This window comes from Ciconia boyciana, chromosome 1 (genome assembly GCF_034638445.1).
Source record: "Ciconia boyciana chromosome 1, ASM3463844v1, whole genome shotgun sequence".
Classification (NCBI taxonomy): domain Eukaryota; kingdom Metazoa; phylum Chordata; class Aves; order Ciconiiformes; family Ciconiidae; genus Ciconia; species Ciconia boyciana.
Genome location: NC_132934.1, coordinates 156,692,148 through 156,712,713, shown reverse-complemented (window position 1 = coordinate 156,712,713; position 20,566 = coordinate 156,692,148). Strand labels below are relative to the sequence as shown.

At 37.3% G+C, this 20,566-nt stretch overlaps 1 protein-coding gene across 1 annotated transcript in view; it reads right to left on the bottom strand.

The window, feature by feature from the left end:
* Positions 1-650: 650 nt before the first annotated feature.
* Positions 651-20,566, bottom strand: part of NALF1 (NALCN channel auxiliary factor 1) — a 484,558-nt gene continuing 464,642 nt past the window's right edge. Inside the window, exons 2-3 of the mRNA XM_072853646.1 lie at positions 12,289-12,460; positions 651-946 (exon numbers count right to left, since the gene is read on the bottom strand). Coding sequence (XP_072709747.1) covers positions 651-946; positions 12,289-12,460 — 468 coding nt within the window. The remainder of the gene's footprint in view (positions 947-12,288; positions 12,461-20,566) is intronic.

Sequence of the window (20,566 nt, the reverse complement as noted above, 5' to 3'; positions counted from 1 at the left end):
AGCAAATGTACGTTGTCTGCGACAGGAGATGGGAGGGGAAAGGAGATGAATGGTTCCCATAGGTAAGAGGACAGTTAGGTTTGTTTGGGTTTTTTTGTGGTTGCTTTTTTTTTCTTTTTTTCTTTTTTTTTTTTGTTAAATTTTGTTAGTTTTGTTTTGTTGTTCTTTTTGTGGTTTTTGTTGTTTTTTGGTTTTTTTTTTGTTTTTTTTTTTTTTTTGCTATGTCATGGAATCATAGCAGTCATTCCTCTAATAGAAACTGACAGGACATAAAAGACAGAACTATCAGATGAACACACACAATGACTAGAAATATATCGACAGAGAAAAGACTTAATTTAGCTTTGAGAAACCGTCCCAAAAATAAAATCCTGTATTAACAAGTGCAAAAAACAAACAAAAAAGAAACTCCAAACATTAAAACACAGTGTATAAAATGGTGTGAGAAATTTAAGTCACCATACAGCCTTTTAGTCAATAAAAAGCTGTGTTCATGTGTCCTTGTTGTTTGGGTAGTGGCCCATTCTTTTCATTTTACCCAAAAGGTCATTCAAGAAGAGATCTAAGGGTAAAGCACTCAGTCCTTGCTATTTTTGACTGTAGTCATTTGGGCCTGTTGTGTTTCTATCATATAAGATGAATCCTTTCTTTTATTCCTCATTGGTTGAATTATCTTCCAAAGTTGTTATGCCTCCAAAGCCCAGTCCTGTTGAGTTCTGTGCTGCTGAGACTGTAAGTACTGTATGTAAGAGAATTAATACAAGAACACACAGTTTAAGTCTGCTGTTACACAGTCTTGATGCTGATGAAACTGTGAGCGATGTCCTGTGACACATTGTTGAGCCACTTGTTTTTATAGTCCCTTTGGATTGGTGATCTGATAATAGTCCCCATCTGACATCACAGCATTCTGGTTCTGCATTGGTTGGATAGTTCTCATAGAGCCCTGTAGGGTAAACACAAGAAAAAAATAAACATCAGGCACAGAAAGAGGGGCAGAAGTTGGTAGGTCAAAGGAACAGTTGATAGTTTGTCTAAGCTATCAAATCCTCATCTTTGGGTTAGCCTGAGGCCCTCAGAATGCTTGCATTTTGTATAATTAGAGTTGTTGAAGGGATATGTGTCATCTAACAGGAAGCAGGATCAAAAGATCATTCAACAGAAGCATGACACTGAGCATGGCTGTGTAAAGAAGCGGCGTTAAAAAGTAATTATTGATGTTTGAATTATAAGAATATATGACTTCTTCCTTTTTGGGAAGTTACAACTAATGATGAAGTTGCAACTAATCAAATGGGACATTTCCACAAAATTTGAAAGGATCTTGAAATTCTTCCTCAGTCTGCGAGCACATACCAGTAACATCGCTGCCCATGAAAAGAGAAGCTTTAAATAACAAATAATTGATATACTGACAATACTGACCATATTGATTGTCAAACCAGTACAGATCCAACAGCTTCAGAGGAACAGCTTCCAAACTGAGCTGTTCAGAGTCTACTTGTTTACCCTGCCTCAGATGAGTTCTTCCAGCTGGGGTGTTCTCTTTGGCATATCCCAGAGGCGAGAACAATCTTTCCGTGCTATGCAATAATTGGATCCCTTGATATTTCTGACTATACATCTAGGCTATTTCTGCCTTTAGAACTTTACTGAGTTACTGAGCCTGATCTGATTATGAATTTTTGAACAGTTAGAGGAATTCTGTCTTTTCCAAAAGACACAACTGTCTTTTTGGAAGTTGTCAATGCTGTCTGCATTACTATATAGGAGACTAACATAACCAGTGTGTTTTGTTTACTTCTTACATATCTTCTTTTCTGATAAATTAAAATAACTTAATTTAGCCTGTTTAACTAATGGTTAAATGCAAGAATGTCTAACATAATGGACAAACACCTTTTCTCCGTTTAAACTGATCTTGGAATAAATTTTGCAGTAAATAATTACACTATGGTAGTGCTAGGTTTTACTATAAAAAAACCTATCTGTGTTGAAATATTAGGATAAAGATTTTCAAAGCTATAATTTATAAATTAACTTTGCTTCTTGGCACAAGAATTACATTTTGTCTAAAGTACCACAGCAATTATATTACTTTCAAAAAGCAATGCCTACAAGTTTAGGTGTAACATTCCTAGGTTCGGGCACCAGACTGCCTGTATTTTGTGAATAACCTGTGAAGAAAAGCAGCACACCTTAAGATAACACTGAACTTTTCCGTTCCTACTTCTGTAATATTGATCTGCAACTAAACAAAAAGTGCATTAAGTATGCTCAGTATGTTAAAATACAGATCAAACCCAGACTGGCACTTTTTTACATAGCTGACACAACAGTCTACTATGTTATACATGAGTCCAAGTAAAGTTGCATCTATTTTTGGATTCAAACAAGTTTTTAAAGATACAGGAATGAGAACAGCTTGTTTGATTTTCTGTAAAGTCAGGGTTTACTCTGCAGGAAATCAGGCTATGTTTGCACCTACACAGTCAGATACTTAAGGAAGCATACCAACACTTGAAAATTATTTATTCTCTCTCAGATCATCACTGAATGTACTTCATGTTTTTTAAGAAATTCTGTTGTATTTTGGAACTTGTGGACAGTTGTTTATTGCAAGTATAATAAAGCAATATTATTGCTAATATCATATTTTCTGTGACCCATCTTTTGGTGTTTGTGTGCATAAGTGTGTTTTTAAACACGGTAACATACAGGAAGTGCCTCCCAAAGCAGGTAATTATATGATCTGTTCCGTGACTGCAGTAGCTTAAACTATTAGTGGCAATTGAACAGACACAGAGAATGGTTAATGCTTTGATCCCATTGAGGCTTGTTTACTATTCAAACTGTACTTCCTGCCTTTCTTGTTATAGGAAAACCCAGACTTCCTTTGAAATCAAAGCCTACATATACAAGTTGGCAATCAAAAGGTTTTTAAATAGTTCATATACTCTTACTGAATTATAAATAAATTGAAGGCAACTCTGCATTTAAATCTGCATTGAACTTGTTCCTTAATGCACAATTACATTTCCTCTTTATTTCAATTCAGCAATTGAATTTAAGTTTTGAATTTGCAGTTACGTATTTAATAATCAATTAACTACAAAACCACTATTCATATGACAGCTGCAGAACATTTAGATAAATTCAGTCAGAGCTTTTGCATTGAAGTGATAAAACTTCACAGTTGTGCTTCACCACATACTCGTTTGTAGCCATGGGTATCAGTTTTGCCCCCTTGGATCTAATCAGTCTACTCAGTCAGAGGGTTGCAAACCCATGACTTACCAGGAACCCTGGAAAGCTGGCTACATCAACCTTGGAAAACCATAGAGAAAAAACCCTATTTTGTTCTTTTAGGAAAATATTTTATACGGACACAGAGTTTGGGATAAGGAATAGAAAGGATACCATTACCCACCAAACCACCAAGGCTTCCCTCTTCCTCTTCTGTCTTTATAGTTCAGTTTGTAGATATGATTACACTGTATTACTTGGATGTTCAGTAATTATATTTCTGATACTAATTTACCAGATGTTACTGGCTCGAAACCTACTTTGCTTTTCCCTTTTCACTTAAAATTCTCAGCTCTGGACCTCCATTTCCCAACTTTTCCCAGCACTCACCTATATTTCAACAGCAGAAATCTTAGTCCATATGGAGGTTCTTGAACCTTGATCTTAATCAAGGATCTAGAATTTGCCAGGATATTTTTTGGTATCAAACCATTCTCCAGACAGACATGCTATTGGTCATGAAGGTCGTGTAAAAGCTATCTCTTTGTTTTGTAACCAGATACTTTTTTCACACACAGATAATATTTTGATGATCAACACAGCAGTTATATCTGTAGGGAGTGTGTGTTACTAATGCTGATGCAAGAATTAAGGCTACTCATTTGACTGAGATTATGTTAATGGAGACATGACTGTAGATAAATCCCGTGTATCCTGCTCAGCTGAATCATACTGAAAGAAAAAGGAGTGACAGCATGAGCATTGTATTCACTTTGTGCAGAAACAGCTTTGGGGGAAAAACAGCAAACCCCAAATGTGTTCTTATACAAGAATTTAAATCACAAAGACTGTCTCTATGGGTGCATGGTCTGCTGATCAGCTAGATCACCAGCTAACTCAAAGAATGCTATGGTTTCTGCCTGAGCACTTGCATTTCTTTTGCACAGGAACCAGCATGCAAAAGAGGTGGTTGGGTTTCCACATCTCACCCCAACACTGTCAGGATGTGTCAAGTTTGTATGTGGATCTGTATCTATAGCAGTTGGTCTGGCTTGGCCCACTTCTTGGTTTCTTTGCTATAGAAAGAGCTATGGAGCCGTAGTATTCCACATCTTCCAATAACCATCAAAAGAAACTGGTCTGGATGATATATTTGTTGTCATCGTTGGATAAGTATTTTGGAAAGCTACAGAAATAAAACAGATCTTTTGGTATGTTATGTTTTTTACTCATTTTCTTTCTGTATAACTCTAAACTGTGGTCCTTTTTAACATAGATTTCTGATTATTTTGAGAGGCATACCAAGCTTCTTGTGCTTGAAGAAAAGACCATGAACTAGAAGAAGAAACCAGATAAGTGGATGTAGTATACCAGAAGTATTGAATGTTCCATTTTATTGTGAAGCACAAAGTAAATAATGTATGCCAAGAGTCATCCATCCAGCAGTGACATCATTGTACCAGTGAATGCCAACACTCTGCATGACATTTCTCTTTCTGAGGACTTATTTCTGAGATTTCAATATTAACATTTTCCAACTACAGAAGGCAAGAGAACACATTATATATTATGTGACTAGATTTCACTGCTTGCTTACATCTGATCTGGAAGCCAGCTCTCTTTGATCTTATCCAGATGGTCCTCTCAATTTCTAAATTGCTGTGTCTGTGACACATTATGATGCTTCTGTTTACACATGTACTTTATACCCTTCATATTATAAAAAGTATTAAAATGAAATGTAGAAGAAGGCTTAATGATAAATAAAATATTCCTTAGTCAAACAGATTATTCTTAAACTGGTGAATATGGCTGTTCAGCTCTTTTGAAAAGGCTAATTTCCATTTCAGATGCCATTCCTGTTGTTGGATGAGATCTGCGTTTCTGTGTTTTAATTTTGTTTTATCACTATATGTTGGTGACTATTTCAAATAGTTGCCTCTGGAACATTTTCCTGTGTGTTTGTATCTACATTCAAGAAAAATTCATCATGTTTCTTCACCATGCATGGATTTTTTTTTTCCCCTAAAATATGTACGGTACTAATTTCCTCCTGCCAGTGTAAATCAGTGTTATCCCTCTAAAACTGACTGAGCTGCTGCAAGTCAGAAAAATAGGCAAATAGGAGACTCTCAAGGCTATACAATGAACCTTTTTAGCTCTGCTGTGTTGAAATACAGGAGAAGGGTGAAATAACTTGCTTCTAGCAAGTATTTGGTTTTCCCCACCCCCCCTCTCGTTTTGCTTCTATTATGTACAATTTTTGATCAAAAGGATTTACTACTTTGATATGATAGGAAACAGTCATACATATCTAAGTACTGTATTGCCAGAGAAAGTTCAGCGATATCAATAGGTTAATTGCCTGAGGTTTTGTTACAGAAGAAGAATGTTTGCAGCTAATAAACCTATTATAATATGGGACCTCATTCATGGGGAAGCCCTAATATTCAAAAGACCACTGGACTCAAAAAGATGAGCTATTTAGTTGACAGATTCTGCTGCAAAACCATGTCAAATTTTTCTTGTAAGCAGAGCCATAACTAGTAACGATTTAAACCATGCTTGTCAAACATAAAAGGGATTTGTCCTGCTGTCTGTGTTAGCTTAATATTTTGATATTTTAGGACCTACTAAGAGGTGTAGGCAGGAGGCAAATGACACAGTATTATGAGTTATTTTTAGAGTAAGAATTTGGATCAAGTATATATATTTTCTTGGAGTTTGCCAAGAACAACATAAAGCAGATTGAATTCAAAGATCTTCTCTTCTTGAATTGTTCTACAAAGAAAAGATAGATTGTGATGCATTCTGTATATCACATTTTCTCAAGGAAATTGCTTTTCAAATTGCACTGAAATCAGGGCATCTGTTTTGAAACAGACTCTATAGCTAAACCTGCTGGTGAAACCCAGACACACATCTGCTCCTTGAGAAGAAGCTGCAGTTAAAAGAATTGTTCCCAATACCTTTGGTGAGCTTTGTTAGTCAACAAACCCTTTCTACAGATTGGTGAAAATTCTCTGTAATAATTCTCACTATGTCCTTACAAACATTAGTGTGTGCTATGAAGCATGACTGACAGTTTCCTTTCTGGTGAATACTCTTCTTTACTCTAAAGGAGGAGTTTCTGAGGAAGTGCTACTTTGCATGGATCACATAAACATATGTTAGTGATATTTAGTGATAAATTGATGTATGCGAGACTATTCACACTATGCATTCCAAGCAACTGAGATGTTAGTTGGAACACATGAAATTAGGAGCCTAAATTAATATGAACCGAATGGAAAGTTATAAGTGATTCAAAGCACCTGAATCACCTGTCTTCTCACCTCTTCTCTCCCCTTACTTTCTCCTTCTACATTGAAAAGTATCAGAAGTCTGTTCAGCACAGGAGAGTAGAAAAATTTGATTCTCCTCTTGGTGGCAGTAGACTCATTCTGATGACACTGCTGTTAGGTTTGGAAGAAGCTAATGCAACACACGTCTGCCTTATTGCTGCTCACTACATTCCCTTCCTTTCCTTCACAAAGGAAGTGCTCCATTAAATTCCATGACAACTATTGTACAAGTAGAGTGTGAGCATGTGGCTGGGATTTCCTGCCTGATACTGGCCCTGTTATGCCACAAGGCACAAAGAGACCATAAGACTTGATCAGTACAAAGAAAGCTCTTAGCAACACAGGTAGCCCTAACTCTGCACTCTAAAGTGGTCCAGACTTGGCACATGGATAGCAGTTTTGGGACTGTTCTCCCAGCAGTCAGAATAGGCTATGTTTGTATTAACAAATAGTTTTGAGCAAAAGGAGATTTGTATAATGAAACAGCTGGTCCTGAGTATCTCACGTCAACCCTCAATGCATTTGAGGGGTTTTTACCTCACTCTAGATCTAGTCTGATTTTGTAGACCAAATGTGCATTAGTGTTTGCGACGTACTAGGTATGGTCCTTTAGCACATCCCCTAGTTTTGTTTAATCCAAAGGAACCTAGTTTGTATCTTCAAAGAACTCTCACCAGTGCAAGTCAAACAGCAAGGAGTATGAACAGGAGATTTGCTTCAAAAGTACACTCCTGAACTAGATTAGCAATCTAGTATCGGATGCAACTGCAGCATTGGTGTTGATGACATATCCTGGCTGCTCAGGGAAGGGCCGTGTGTGCAGAGGAGAGGTAATCTCTTCTCTCCTCTCTTTGGGAATCTCTGCTGCTCATTTGGTGGAAACTAAGCTCTCATGTTTTCTGGGTTGAGCAAACTGAAGACCTGAATGGACAGTTTTGGCTGTGAATAAAACTTTTATGGCCGCTGCATCCTCTCTCTGTCTCTGTTGGGAGATGGCAGCAAGCCAAACAGAAGCAGTTCTTAGGCTGGACCAGTCCCCAGGCCAGCCGCTGGACCACATTACTTTGGAAGGCACGGGAAAAGCAGGAGTTATGAAGTATTACCAGCCTATTCCCTGCGCTCTGTACATAGAGTCATACATCTTTCAGCTCTCTTTTCACACTCAAAGAACATGTGTGAAAGAAATCTTCCACATCTTCTGTTCACACTGGGGAAAAAAAAGGAAAAGATGACTACATCTATGAAAGAAAACAGTCCCACTGGTATGCACACTGTTTCCATAGGAGTCACAATTAAAAATCTTGACCTGGAACTTTGCATGGGTCTCATTCATTGTAATCTGCTCTGTGTGTGTATGTATGCCTAAACACTAGTATTATCTCCCTTAAATAAGATTCTGTTTTGCATGGGCAATTCTAGACATCTGAGATGCAGAAAGAAACATTAGATGAAACCACTGGAAACTTTAATCATATGGATATAAACTCAAAAGGTCTAAACTGAAAGCAACCATTCAATTTTAATGACTGTGAAAAACAGTACGTTCCAGAACAGGGCCTGATGGAAAGACTGACTTCTTTCCTTCCATTTCCTAGAAGAAAGGGGGGAGAGGGGAACACAAACTTCTTTCTAGCTAACCGCATGTTTCCATAATCAGAACCACACTGCGATTCGGATTGTTTTGATTAATCTCCCAAGTACTTTCTTTTGCACTGCAGTTGTCTGACATCCTCACATGCATCCCTACAAAAGACAAGTTCCACTGATACACAACTAGTGTGGCATCCCCTCTTCTTTTCCTACTATCTGCTTTCATTGGAGGTAATCAAGTAAGAGATTCTCAGGCTAGAATAATTCTTATTATTCTTCTTATACCAGTCCTTCAGGAATTTCCAATAAGTCATTATTAATCCGTATTATAAACTACAACTTTTTTTTTTTTTTTTATTTGATGGTATCAAAGGACTGGAAGAGAGCGAGTATATCACCACTGTGTGTGATTCTTAGCCACAATTATGGCTCCAGCCTGCCCGCTATAATAACTCTACATATAGCCATATTTACTTTTTAAAAGTATTTTAAAAAATACCTATTTAGGAATTCTAAGATAACAATGACTGCAAATTTTTTTGGGGAAAAAATAGCCAGTCCTATGCTGTTCTCTCATCACATGGACCTCCCAAGGAAGGATAAAACCTTTGTTATTATTTCTTTTTACAGCCTCCAGTACTTTTTTTTTTACAACCTCCAACCTCAGAAAATCCCGCCGTGAAAGAAAAACCAGAAGTCCGCAGGTTCCCTGTGCGCCGGTGCTGCTGTGCCCCCACTTCCAGCAGATGCTCCCGCGCCCCAGCTCACGGCTGTGGTGGGACAGCGGTGGAGGGCGGAGGCGGCAGCTCGGTACCACCGCCGCAGCTCCCAGCGCTGCTGGTGACATGAAGCCACCACAGCCTCCTACCTAGCTGCACGTAATATTTGTATGTACATCCTGTGCTCTCTGCTGTAGTCCACGTCAAATAAAAACAGCTATCGCCGGTACACCTTTTCCTGTTACTTGCCTTCCACGGTGTATTGAAATGTTTTATAGAAATCAATCCTGTCTTTCCATTAATCTAAATCTCTACTGGACCTTAGAGGAGATAGTCTGTTACCATGGAGAGCAGGAAGGGAAGACCGTATTATGAAACTATTGCTTCTAAAACATTATTAAAGAAAATCAGAATTCACAAATTCTTAATGTTTCTCAGAGATAAATCATCCTATAAGCAGAGGGGTTCCTTTTTTTCCTCCAGACATTATTTTACAATTAACAGTGTTCCTTAGCTAGCCAGCTAGTCTTTCATTAGTTTCATGGGAGAAAAAACATCATACTGACATAACCCAATTCAGTTCCTGCCGGATTTCTCTGAAAATGTAATTCAAAATTTCAAAAAAGGACCTGTAGCATTTCTCTGCATGGGATACCATCAGAGTCAGGAACAGCAGAGATATTCAAGCCTAATTTAAATGAGTGATGGGCTGTGGCAAAATGCCGTTCATGAGGAATCCCTGAACATAAAGTTTGCTCCTGCTGTGTTTCCTGTAGGAGAGCTCAACGGTGACCAGCTTCACAGTGAACCTAGGTAAAATGGAGACACAGACAACCAGCTATAACACCTAAATATCAAATAGAAATACCTTTGACCTGACTCTTTTGGGTTTTGCCAATGAATTTCACCCACCCCAGGAAGAGCAGGATCAGTAACTAGAAATCCCAGAACATGTCTGCCAGACAGGAGCTCACAGAAAGTGCAGCAGGAGAAGAGGTCCCTCCAGACATGGGTGACCTGCTTTCAGTTGCTTTTCTGCAAAAGGAGTTCAAGTTAACTGTCAAGCCATAAGCTATGCTGAGGTAGAGTATTTTGTCTGCTGTTGAACTCACTGTACTTTGCATGAAATAATTCTGTTTTCACTAAGCTGCAGAGAAGTGTAAGTCTTTAGTCCCACAGCAGGTATTAGTCTAATTTCTTGTTGTTTAGTGGCAGGAAATGCACTTACAGTGAGCTGCTGATTAATAACGGGGTGACAATGGGCCTATATTCCAGACAAAGTTTGAATTGCAGCCTTGTACCTCTCCTCAGCATCTTGTCTTGCACACAACTGCCTAGTGTCAGCATGCTGACTCCTATGGGTCCGTGAATACAAGCTCTGCTCTGCTGAGGGTCTTGACTCAAGAGGACCAAAAGTTCAACCAAAAATTAGTTAGTGGACTGCTGAGATGAGATTCAGGTCACTCTGATTTTAAGTGTCTGCAATAAGACCTTGATGACTAACAGCAGCTACAGCAAATAGAGTGCAGCCAGCACTGTTAGCAAGGCATAGAGAGCTAGTCAGCTCATCGGGTGCAGATGCCTACTTAGGCTGAATTAAATAGCTCTCAGCTCTACTGACTACACCAGATCTTCAGTGACTCTAGTGAGAGCTTAGTCACAGAGTTTATGTGTAGATACCCACACTACTAATACCTGCAATAAAATGAGTTTAATGCTCCCCTAAATCTGCTTTTCATGCCAAACTCAGAGTTATCGACTGTCAGTAATCTTTGCAAAGTCATCAATTTTGTGCGTTTTAGGAACAAATTTGGACTTGGAGATATACTAGGAAAATGAAAAGGTCGATATGTATTTCCTAAGAGATTTTTCAGAAATAATTACTGAGATGGTTTTGTTTATTGTTTGTTTGTTCTTTGCCATTGTGTATGTGTGTAAGTGTGCACACGTGTATATACATGCACATACACACACATATATATTGTAGACATGTTGTAAATAAAAATGTCCTAAGTCCCTCGCTTTAGCTTTTACTGTCCTACCTTAAACTGGAAAATAATGCTCATTTGCTTACTGTGCATGCATATTGGAAGGCTATTAATATTTACGAGATGCATTGAACTGAAGTGCTAAGCACCATTACCTTATTGATGACTACCAAATTGTAACTCAGCTTACATTTCATTATATTGTCTTTTACATATGGATGGATATGGCTCAATTGTGTGCAATAGGCTTAATCTTCAAGAAGAAATACAGTAAATATCTTGCTATCAGAATCCCCCTAAGTCCAGACACAGGGTATAAGGCGAAGTGAATTGCCACAAACGTTATGCCTGCCTCTGAAACGGTATAGAGCATTTATGGGGTTTTATATTTTACTCTGTTTTTAAGTAGCTTACCTTGAGCAACTCATTTAGTACTATACTGCGCTTTCCAGTGTAGCCCTAATTTAAGGTGGAGGCTGTCTAGTTTCAGATATTTTGACCAGGCTGTTAAACGATCTGGGTGTTGAAATGCCTTTTTACTGATTAAGTGGGAATAAGTTGCCTAAATATCTTCAAGATTCTTAGATGATACTCTAGGCACCAGAAATCTGCAGATAACATTGATATAGGCTGAAATTTTGTGTGGATGGCTTCCAGACAGTCCTGAAAAAAGTATCTGAGGTACCTGAGATGTACTAAAAGTATTTCTTGCCTACCATGTCCTCTCTGGTTGAATCATTCTGGGATAATGTTTGAAGCAGAATGGAATGTAAAAGGAACCAAACCATTTTATCAATCAATGCATAGACTTATGTTAGCAATACCTTTTAAAATTAAAATACTCACAGAATATAACAAGACTCAAGAAGAGACCAGAAGATCAGTTCTTCACAGGTGAACAACTGATTCTTAAAATTCTTCCCTAGTGAAAGACCTTTCCTTAGACATTTACCTTCCAAGAGCTGCTGCACAATTTTCAATGCTATGTCTCAGATTTTTTGTTTATCTGACATAAGAATGCAGGTCAACAAAGGTAAATATATTAAAAACTGGACTTGTCTTTCTCATTTTTTCTGAATATTGGATGACACAGAGCCTCTTTTCTCTGAGTACTGTATGACAGGGAGCAACAAAAATCCTCCACCAAAATATTAAGCGTGAAAAATAACCAGAACAAATTTCTTCCAGTAATTTTGTTTTGTAAGTTAATGACTATGGCAAGCTGTAGTGTAAATGTGCATTATTAAATCTGGGCTCACATCCTAGCACCTCAGAGAAATCTTTGTGATGAGGAATATCTTCAGGATCTCATAGTTAGAGCTAATGGAAGAAACATTATCCACACTCTCCTTCACATTTAGACTTATGAAAACAAGCGAAATTAGCTTTTCTATACTATACCTGTACAGATGAAACTTGATAGTCCTCCATAGATGACATCATCATTGTCTGGTAATATAAAGGGACACCTCGTCTGAACCTCCAAACAGTATTGCTTGCAAGGAATTCTGTTGCTGCAGTGAAACTGTGTGACTTCAAAATACTGGGAACAGAGCCAGGCTTTGTAGACAGTCTGGAAAAAGAGAAGAACCAGAAGTATAGATGGATGACAATAGCACTGTCATTATTAGAAGAACATACTGTACTACACACCTATATTAACGCTGTTTCTGAAAGCAAATCTTGAGAGAATATCACCTGGGTAAAACATAGTCTTAACTTTTGACTATCCTCCCACTTCAGAATGAAAACTCCAGTCAAGTCACTTAAAAGCAACAGCTAGTCAGGACTAGGCTTATGCTATTATTCTATCTTAGTTTGTAAACAGGTACGTCTCTTAGATACGCCTTTTTATCAGACACATGCACACAAGCCACACACCCCTGTCCCTGTACCTTATTATATACAAACTGAGATCCTAACCTCATTTGAAGCTGGTTTGGGAAAAAAGTATGAAAGTAAGTGCAAGAAAGAGTTTAAAACTGGGCTCAGGTCGGCTCTGTTTATATCATCTGGAGCTAAGCTATCAGGTCACAATAGATGGTGCTGCTTCCCTTAGAATAAAACCTTATCCAGTCCACAGCATTAAAACGCCCATTAGGGTTCCTGAATGCCAACAGCTGTAGACTAGGGGATAAATCTGCAACCATGAGGACCAATGTCTGCATTTGGGAGCTCAAAGGAACACATTAAAGATGCTGTCATCTGATGCTGTATAGCCGTGGCTGCAGGACCTGTGATTATTACAATTATCATTTATCATTATCATTATTTAAACAGAGAAGCAAAATAAACATGTTGATTTTAGTTTCTTTTGCCTATTCTCTTCTGAGTAATGATCTTTGTCATCAGAATTAAACTAGCCTTTTGGATACAGAAAAGTTTCACATGTGATCATACAAAAAAAGATTGGACACCAGGCTATGAAGGTGATGAAAAACCTGTATGACTGAGTACAGAGAGGTTTGCTTGTTTCCATTTTATTTTCCACTTATCTGTTTTGAAGTACATTATTTACTGGCTAGACACTTGCTATCTAGGTTCTTATGTAGTGAAAATTTCCTTTTTGTATTCATTCAGAATATCTGAAAAGCTCAGTAACTACCTTTCCTTTATCACAGGCTGAAAAACAATAGTCAGCTGATTATTTTCCTTCTTCCTAGACCTGTTTTTAACAAAAAAGGAAACAGATTAAATTTTTAAGCACTGAAAATTCATAAACTGACACCTGAAAAGAGAAATCTGGCTGAGAGTTTGGTTTGATTTCAGTACGTTTCATCTCATCAGTTGTAATTTTTATTAGTGTCAGTACCAGCTTAAGTTGTATAATTAATTTCAACATATTAGTCCCAGAATCACAAAACTTTTCTTAGCTTGTTTGCAATGGTGGCAGATATGGATAAGGTTGCTAGGTGATAAAGTGAAGCCTTTATTACTAATCTATGGTTTGTGATTATGTCCTTATAGTAGCCTTTGCCTACTGCATTCTGTAGAACATTACTTTTTTCATTACAAATGCAATTTTAATTGCTTACAAAGGTTTCTTATCCACAGTAATCGATTAATGAGAAGGAAGACTAGGCGATGTGTGTACTTTTTGTTCTTAAATAAACTTCTAAACAGCAAGTGGTTTTCCCAGTGTTGTCTATATCCCCTACCACATCTTTAATGCTTCAGTTGCTATATTGACACTTGCAACAATAAAAGAAATGAAGTAATTGTTTTTCTATTTTTAATTAGTCAGTAAGCATAGTCTATTGGTTGGAGACAGGAACACTGGCTCTGATAACAGATAAACACTCACAGATGTTCCTTCCTGATCACTAACACTGTAGATCTGTTCAGTATGAATCCACATTTTCTTTTCATAGAATAGATGTAAGAGTAGTAAGTTGGTTTATGAACCACATTTGAAAATTTACATCAGTTTATAGGGAGTGTATTGAACAGCACACCATACATGGTAACAAGAAAAGCAAGCAAACCCATGTGTCTACTTAAGCAAGACAGGAAATAAACGTTTATTCAAGAGCAGAAGTAAATAATGCAATCATAGGCTTCTGTGAACATTTTTATGCATCCAGTCTCAGTTTGTACACATCATCTTCCTGCTCTGATTCACAAGTCCTCAGCTTTGGCTTAAAATAACATTTGAATTCTTATCCGTATTTTTAAAGAATGCATGAGTATACCTGTTCCTGAGATCTATTTCTCAGATAAGTGTCTCTCACTCTGTATCCTTTTTATTGTAGCACCTTTCAACCTTGTCTGCAGTCTATATTAAGATTTTTAATACACTGGTCCCCTTTTGCTGTTTTGGCCAGTGAGGCTTCATGGAAACTAAGATTTTCAGAGTTCTGTTTGGATATGAACTTAGGTCATATCCCACTTCGGGGTGAGATGCTGATACTTATGAGCCTTCCTACCCCCATGCTCTGGTTTCTTCAAAAGAAACTTCAGGTTTGTGGGACAAGATACGTCTGCAGAACACTGCAAGATGTCCAAGAACTGAAATCCTCAGGGCGTCCTGAAAACTAGCCTAGAAGATATGAAATGCTGGTCTTCAGCCCTTCCCACAAAGATCCTCCATTTTTCTGGGTCCTTTTCAGGCCTGAGAACTGGCAGGAAAGAGTCTGAGTAGCTGGAGAAGTGAATATCATGGAAAAGCACCAATTTAACACTTGAGTACTTATAGTGCAGCTGAGGTGGAATTTAAAGTCATATCTGGACAAGGAGAAAAAAAAGGTCAAAGCCAGATTTGAGCACTAGAGAAGGCTCACCCATAATGTCTCGCTGTTAGCCCACTGCCTCCACAGCTTGGCCTGTGTAACTCATAAATTTCCAGACAGTGCCCAGCCATTGTCTGGGAAAAGGTGTATTCCAAACACCACATTCAGTAAGCAGTTTTGATATGGCCCTGCTGTTCTTTGGAGGAAAAGGAAAAAGTGTAGATATCTGCACACGAACTGTGCTGGGCCAGCTGGTAGACCAAAGAGTAGTCCCTCTCCACTCTTAATAGTACAGACGTGATTTAAGTGCCCACTTTCCCATTAAAGACCCCAAATAACCTCTCCTGCCCTTCTTGGACATCTTAGACTTTCTAGGCACCGAAGGTTTTACACAGAAATCTTTCTTTCGTGCCTAAGGATGTGCTACCAAGAGGGAGTACAGAAGCGTAAGAACTGATCTCATATTTGTGCATACCACTCACTGCCCAGGAGCCGTTGCATGAGTTCCACAGCTGACCCAACTGAGTAAGTTGATTCAGAGCAGTCCAAAGTCTTTTCTTTGTTTCAATGATAGTGAAAGGTGACTTCTTTAGCTTAAATATTAGAAGCCTGCGATTTGCAACTGAAATGTATTGAAATTTCTTGAAATTTTCCTAAGAGCAAAGCAGATATTATGGCCTTTGATGAGCCCGTATTCCTTCTTATACCCTGGAAAATACAGGTCTTGGTTGGTTGGGAATTCTGCTCTATCTCCTAGGAAATTCCAAATGTTGATTTCCAGAGTTTTAAAACATGCACTATATAACAAGGCCTGAAACTACCAATGAAAATACATATTGGCTTGCATTTCGAGTATGGTATGCACTTTGTAAACTATGCTTTGATAAGACGGTATTTTAAAGGACATCAATGGCTAAAATCAAAGATTTATAATCACAATAAATGCTCCTCTTAAAAATTATTGCATATAGAACATTTTAAAGTATTAGTTACATTCTATTAGTATTTTTCTATGTCATTTTCAGTGTGTCAACTGAAAATGAGTATTACTCATCTGAATGGAGAAAATATGTTATGTTACATACGTTAAGCTTTTCATGTCTTGTAAATGGTGCAATTATTTTTTATCTTATTGAAATACAAAATGTATTGTATATGACCATTTCGAGCACAGTTTTCTTTTCCTTTCTTTCTGCTCTTCCTGTAATTAAACATTGCTTCTTCCTGGCTTTTTTTTCCCCCCTCTCATTTCACATCTGTTCTGAATTGTATGATACCAGTTGCTGAGCTGAATTTATCCCTAGGTATCTGTGAAAAATTAAGGCAAGACTCCCACACTTTCTTTTAAAAAACTGAAGAAAGGATATTTTTTATTAAAATATAAAGTATTGCTGCCATTTTTTCCACGTCAATACTTCATCCTTGCAACCTAGCAACCTAGTAAACAATACATCCTCCTCTCAAGCATTAACAGAATATTCTCTTTCTTTCTCACATAAACTATGGCATAATGAGACAGATAAATAACTAATTTCTGGAATATTTCTCTACAGTGTACCTTAACTGCATGTATGGGAAGTCTTCAAAGTGGCTTCAGCAAATTATGGGTCACTGAAAAAAGTTATAGAAGATCTTGTTTGAGGACACTGGTACAATACTATCTTTGTCTTCCCATGTTGGCATAATCTCTGCCAAAATACAGCCTTCCTTCTTAAGCAGATGTTATTGCTCCAAATCAAAATAAGTAAAAAAAGACTCCAAACCCAAACACCCCAACATCTAGAATGATAGCACCTCTTGTAACCAACCTGTTAGCTACTGCTTATCATGCAAAAAAGGTCACATCTAGGCATCAACAGGTTTTGTGTGTGTATGGTTGTATGGGGCAAGGTCAATCTGCCTCATAAAGTCCAGGAAAATGTTCACAAGTGAGCAGTGCCTCACTACTATGCTTCCAAGACCCATCCCTCTTTTCTAAAGTCTAAAGCTTAAAAAAGCTGTATTACAAATGATGGCTGATATGAGTTGTTCTGAACAGGAAAATTTGTAAAAAGTAGGAGCCAATGAAAAATTCAGAAAGTGCATTTTTGTGCACTTTTTCCCTTATCTCCCATATGTTTTCTATTTCAGGATGGTATTCATTGACTCTGGTTCTAAGTGATATTATGACACTGTATTCTGGCTGCTTCTTTCATTCTGCTTTCTGCACTTATATTGGGTTTTCTCTGAAGACAGAGAAAAGATGGAAGGTGGATGTGAGGAGAAGACCATGTGTTAAATAGCCAGAGGCAGGGAAAATCCTCCAGATTTTCCATTAAGTAAAGTTTTCTAGAGCAAAATTCTTGCTCCTTCAAAGCATGCACTTTCTCAAGATTCAAGTCGATAAGACAAATGTCTTGGATTACATTTCAAGGAAAGCAAAAAAAGGGCTGTGACAGCGATAGACAGATTTCACTTTACTATTTCCTCAATTAAAGAAAACAAAACCAAAACTAACTCCCAACATGAACTGAACTAAACTGAGTTATAAGATTGGGAAGGTTATATAAATTATAGAGAAAATATAAAAATAAACAACTATCAATAGTTTTTGAAGAAACAAGAAGAAATGTAGTGATTTTCACACAAAACCAGAACTTCAGAAGACAAAAGCATCATTTTTATTAATAGATATCTTGAGAATTTAAGTCAAGCCACCAAAAACAAACACAAAACTAACAAACAACATAGATTTTGGATTTCTTAAATTTATAATTTCTGCTACGTATTATGATCTTGTATATATGTTGCATGCATATAATGCAGAAAAATAATTAAAATGGACTTGTGTTTTCAGCTAGTTTGGGAGATGATGAAAACCTTTGAAAAATCATAGTTGCTAATAGGAATCTGGCAGACTGATCTCAAAGAATAGAAAAAAAAAATGTATTTCTGTTGGTTTTGTTTTTACTCTTTTTTATCAGGGGAAAGAACTGAGATAAATTGGATTATTGATGCATCATGGCAATGGCATACATACAGTAAATAAATGTATATATCTAAATATCTTATCTTTTTACCATGAACAGAACTTCAGGCACTCTGTATTTGAAAGAGACACAGTCCTCGCTATTAGACAAGACACTATGTTGGAAAGATTGTATCACATAAGAATAAGGTCATCTTTCATGTACAGAAGCATAACTACAAAATCTCAGAAGGGTTTAGTGGTAATTTTTCTCACCTAAATAAATTAAACCTACACTATCTTGTTTCTGTAGGAAAACACTGAAAAATTACACTTTTGAAAAAGTGCACCAATCAATGCTGGCTTTATATACCTGTATTCATATGCATGGGTGCCTACCCAGAATGAACATCATCAAAATCTTCTTGGTATTTCTAAATTATTAATAATATAATGATAAAAATATATTATTAATTAAGTAGATTAATTCATTATTTGGCATTCACTTTATTTCTACTGTACAAGTTTCAAGCTAATGTCTGGAAGAAGAAAAAGTATTTTATGACTTCAGTGACCAAGCACCCATCACAAATAACCAGTTTCAGCAATTCAAGGAATGAACACTTCACAAACAAACTAGACACTAAACTGCATTTGCTTGTCAAATCATTATAGATCATGAATAGATTCAGAGTTAAGAGGAAGAAAGCGAGGTTGTGTGTGGAGAATTTTGAGAAACTAAAAGAACACAGCGTGCGCTTTTTCTCTCAGGACATCAGGAAAAACACTTATTTTTGTCACGTTGTGGGGAATAACAGTCCAGATACTGTCTCTTTTTAGGCTATTCTGAGTCTCATATCACACGTGAGGTTAGACAGTGTCTTAGAGTTATTCTTTCCGGTCTTGAAAGGCCATCAGACAGAACTATTAGGTAATATGGCTGCATTATTTGCCTATAGAGGGGCCAATAGCTGCTGCCCACAACATGTGCAGTATTGCTAGGTAAAACAGTGCATTGGCTGACCACAGCCCTGGTCATTACACCAGCTGACTTGCAACTGGCTGTGCAACTGCACAAAACTAATTTTAATTGTATGACCAGTATTTACTAAGACTGCAAAAATGATGGAAAGATAAAGTCATATTTACTATGCATATATGGCCACAGTCTCTCTCTCTCCTGCTCTCGTTCTCACTCACTCACACATGCACAATACATGTGTTTCTAAATAACTTAATTTCTGTCAAAACAGATTGAGTAGGTAGCCTGAATCATCTGAATCACACTTCATGGTATGTATCAGTAGAGCAGAATGGAAAAGCTCCATCAGTTTCATTCTCTACAGCTGCCAATTCTTCATAGTTTTCAAGAGATTAATTCAGCTTTCTTCTGCCTCTTCCCCCATCGTTCCTGACTGCCGTTGCCATCACAGTTCTTAATGAACAGTGTAAAATTTCCAAGAAGTACTTCCTCTAGCTATTCTCCATAAATACGATGGTTTTTTTCTCACTGAACAAAAATTTGTTGTTACTGGCTGGGTTGTCAAAATAATAATACAAAAGGGAACCTAGAAATCATCAAATAGCTTTTACTGTGTAGATGTAGAGGATTGTGGGAGGGAAATAAAATAGGAAGAGAGAAGTCACAACAGAAACTTTATCTCAAAATGGTAAATTTTCTGCATAAAAATAAATTTTATCTGCTTTGCACTGATGCTTTGCAACCATACTTATTACTCAGTATGAAAATGAAGTCTTCAAACAGAGAACAACTTAATAATTTCACCTACCAGTTGAAAAGGAAGAGTCCCCTCATGAACTTCAGAGGCACTCTGTTCTTTGACATTTTCAACCACACTAGGAAATTGTACATTATTGGGATAAAGGAATTAACAATATTGCCTTGAGACAGCGTGATATGATTCCAGTTCAGCTTCTCCCAAAGCTTGCGAGTGTTTTGAGCTAAATTCTGCAGTATTTATGTATGCTGAGGAGTACCTCAGGCTGTGACTGACTAATTGATTTTTCCAAGAATATTCATGGAATAACTTATTACGTAAGCTGAACTTTTTCAGCAGAACTGGACACAGAAACAACATTAATTTAAAAAAAAAAAAAGAAAAATTATCGGTTGCAGAATAGTGATGTGGCCTTCAAGTATTTCCTCTGTTCTACCCCAGTGGTCCCCAGCCCATGCTGACTCATTGACAACAGCAGTGGATAAGCTGTGTACAGAAAGCAAAATCCTTCTCTTCCTGTCAATCTCAGTTTTAGCATATGATTTTCTGTAGCCAAAAGTAACCTTAAAGATTCTAGTATGCAACGTACTGCCTATATGCAACAGGTGATGTCTACTTTACATGTCTAATCTCTGCCTGATTCATAGAGTTATGAATGTATGAAATATTTAAAGGCATTATATGTGCATTTAAAGTTAGAGCATATGTTTAAATCCCATGCTTTGCTTTTTTTTGAGTCTGGGTGAATTGTTGCCTCTGTGTGT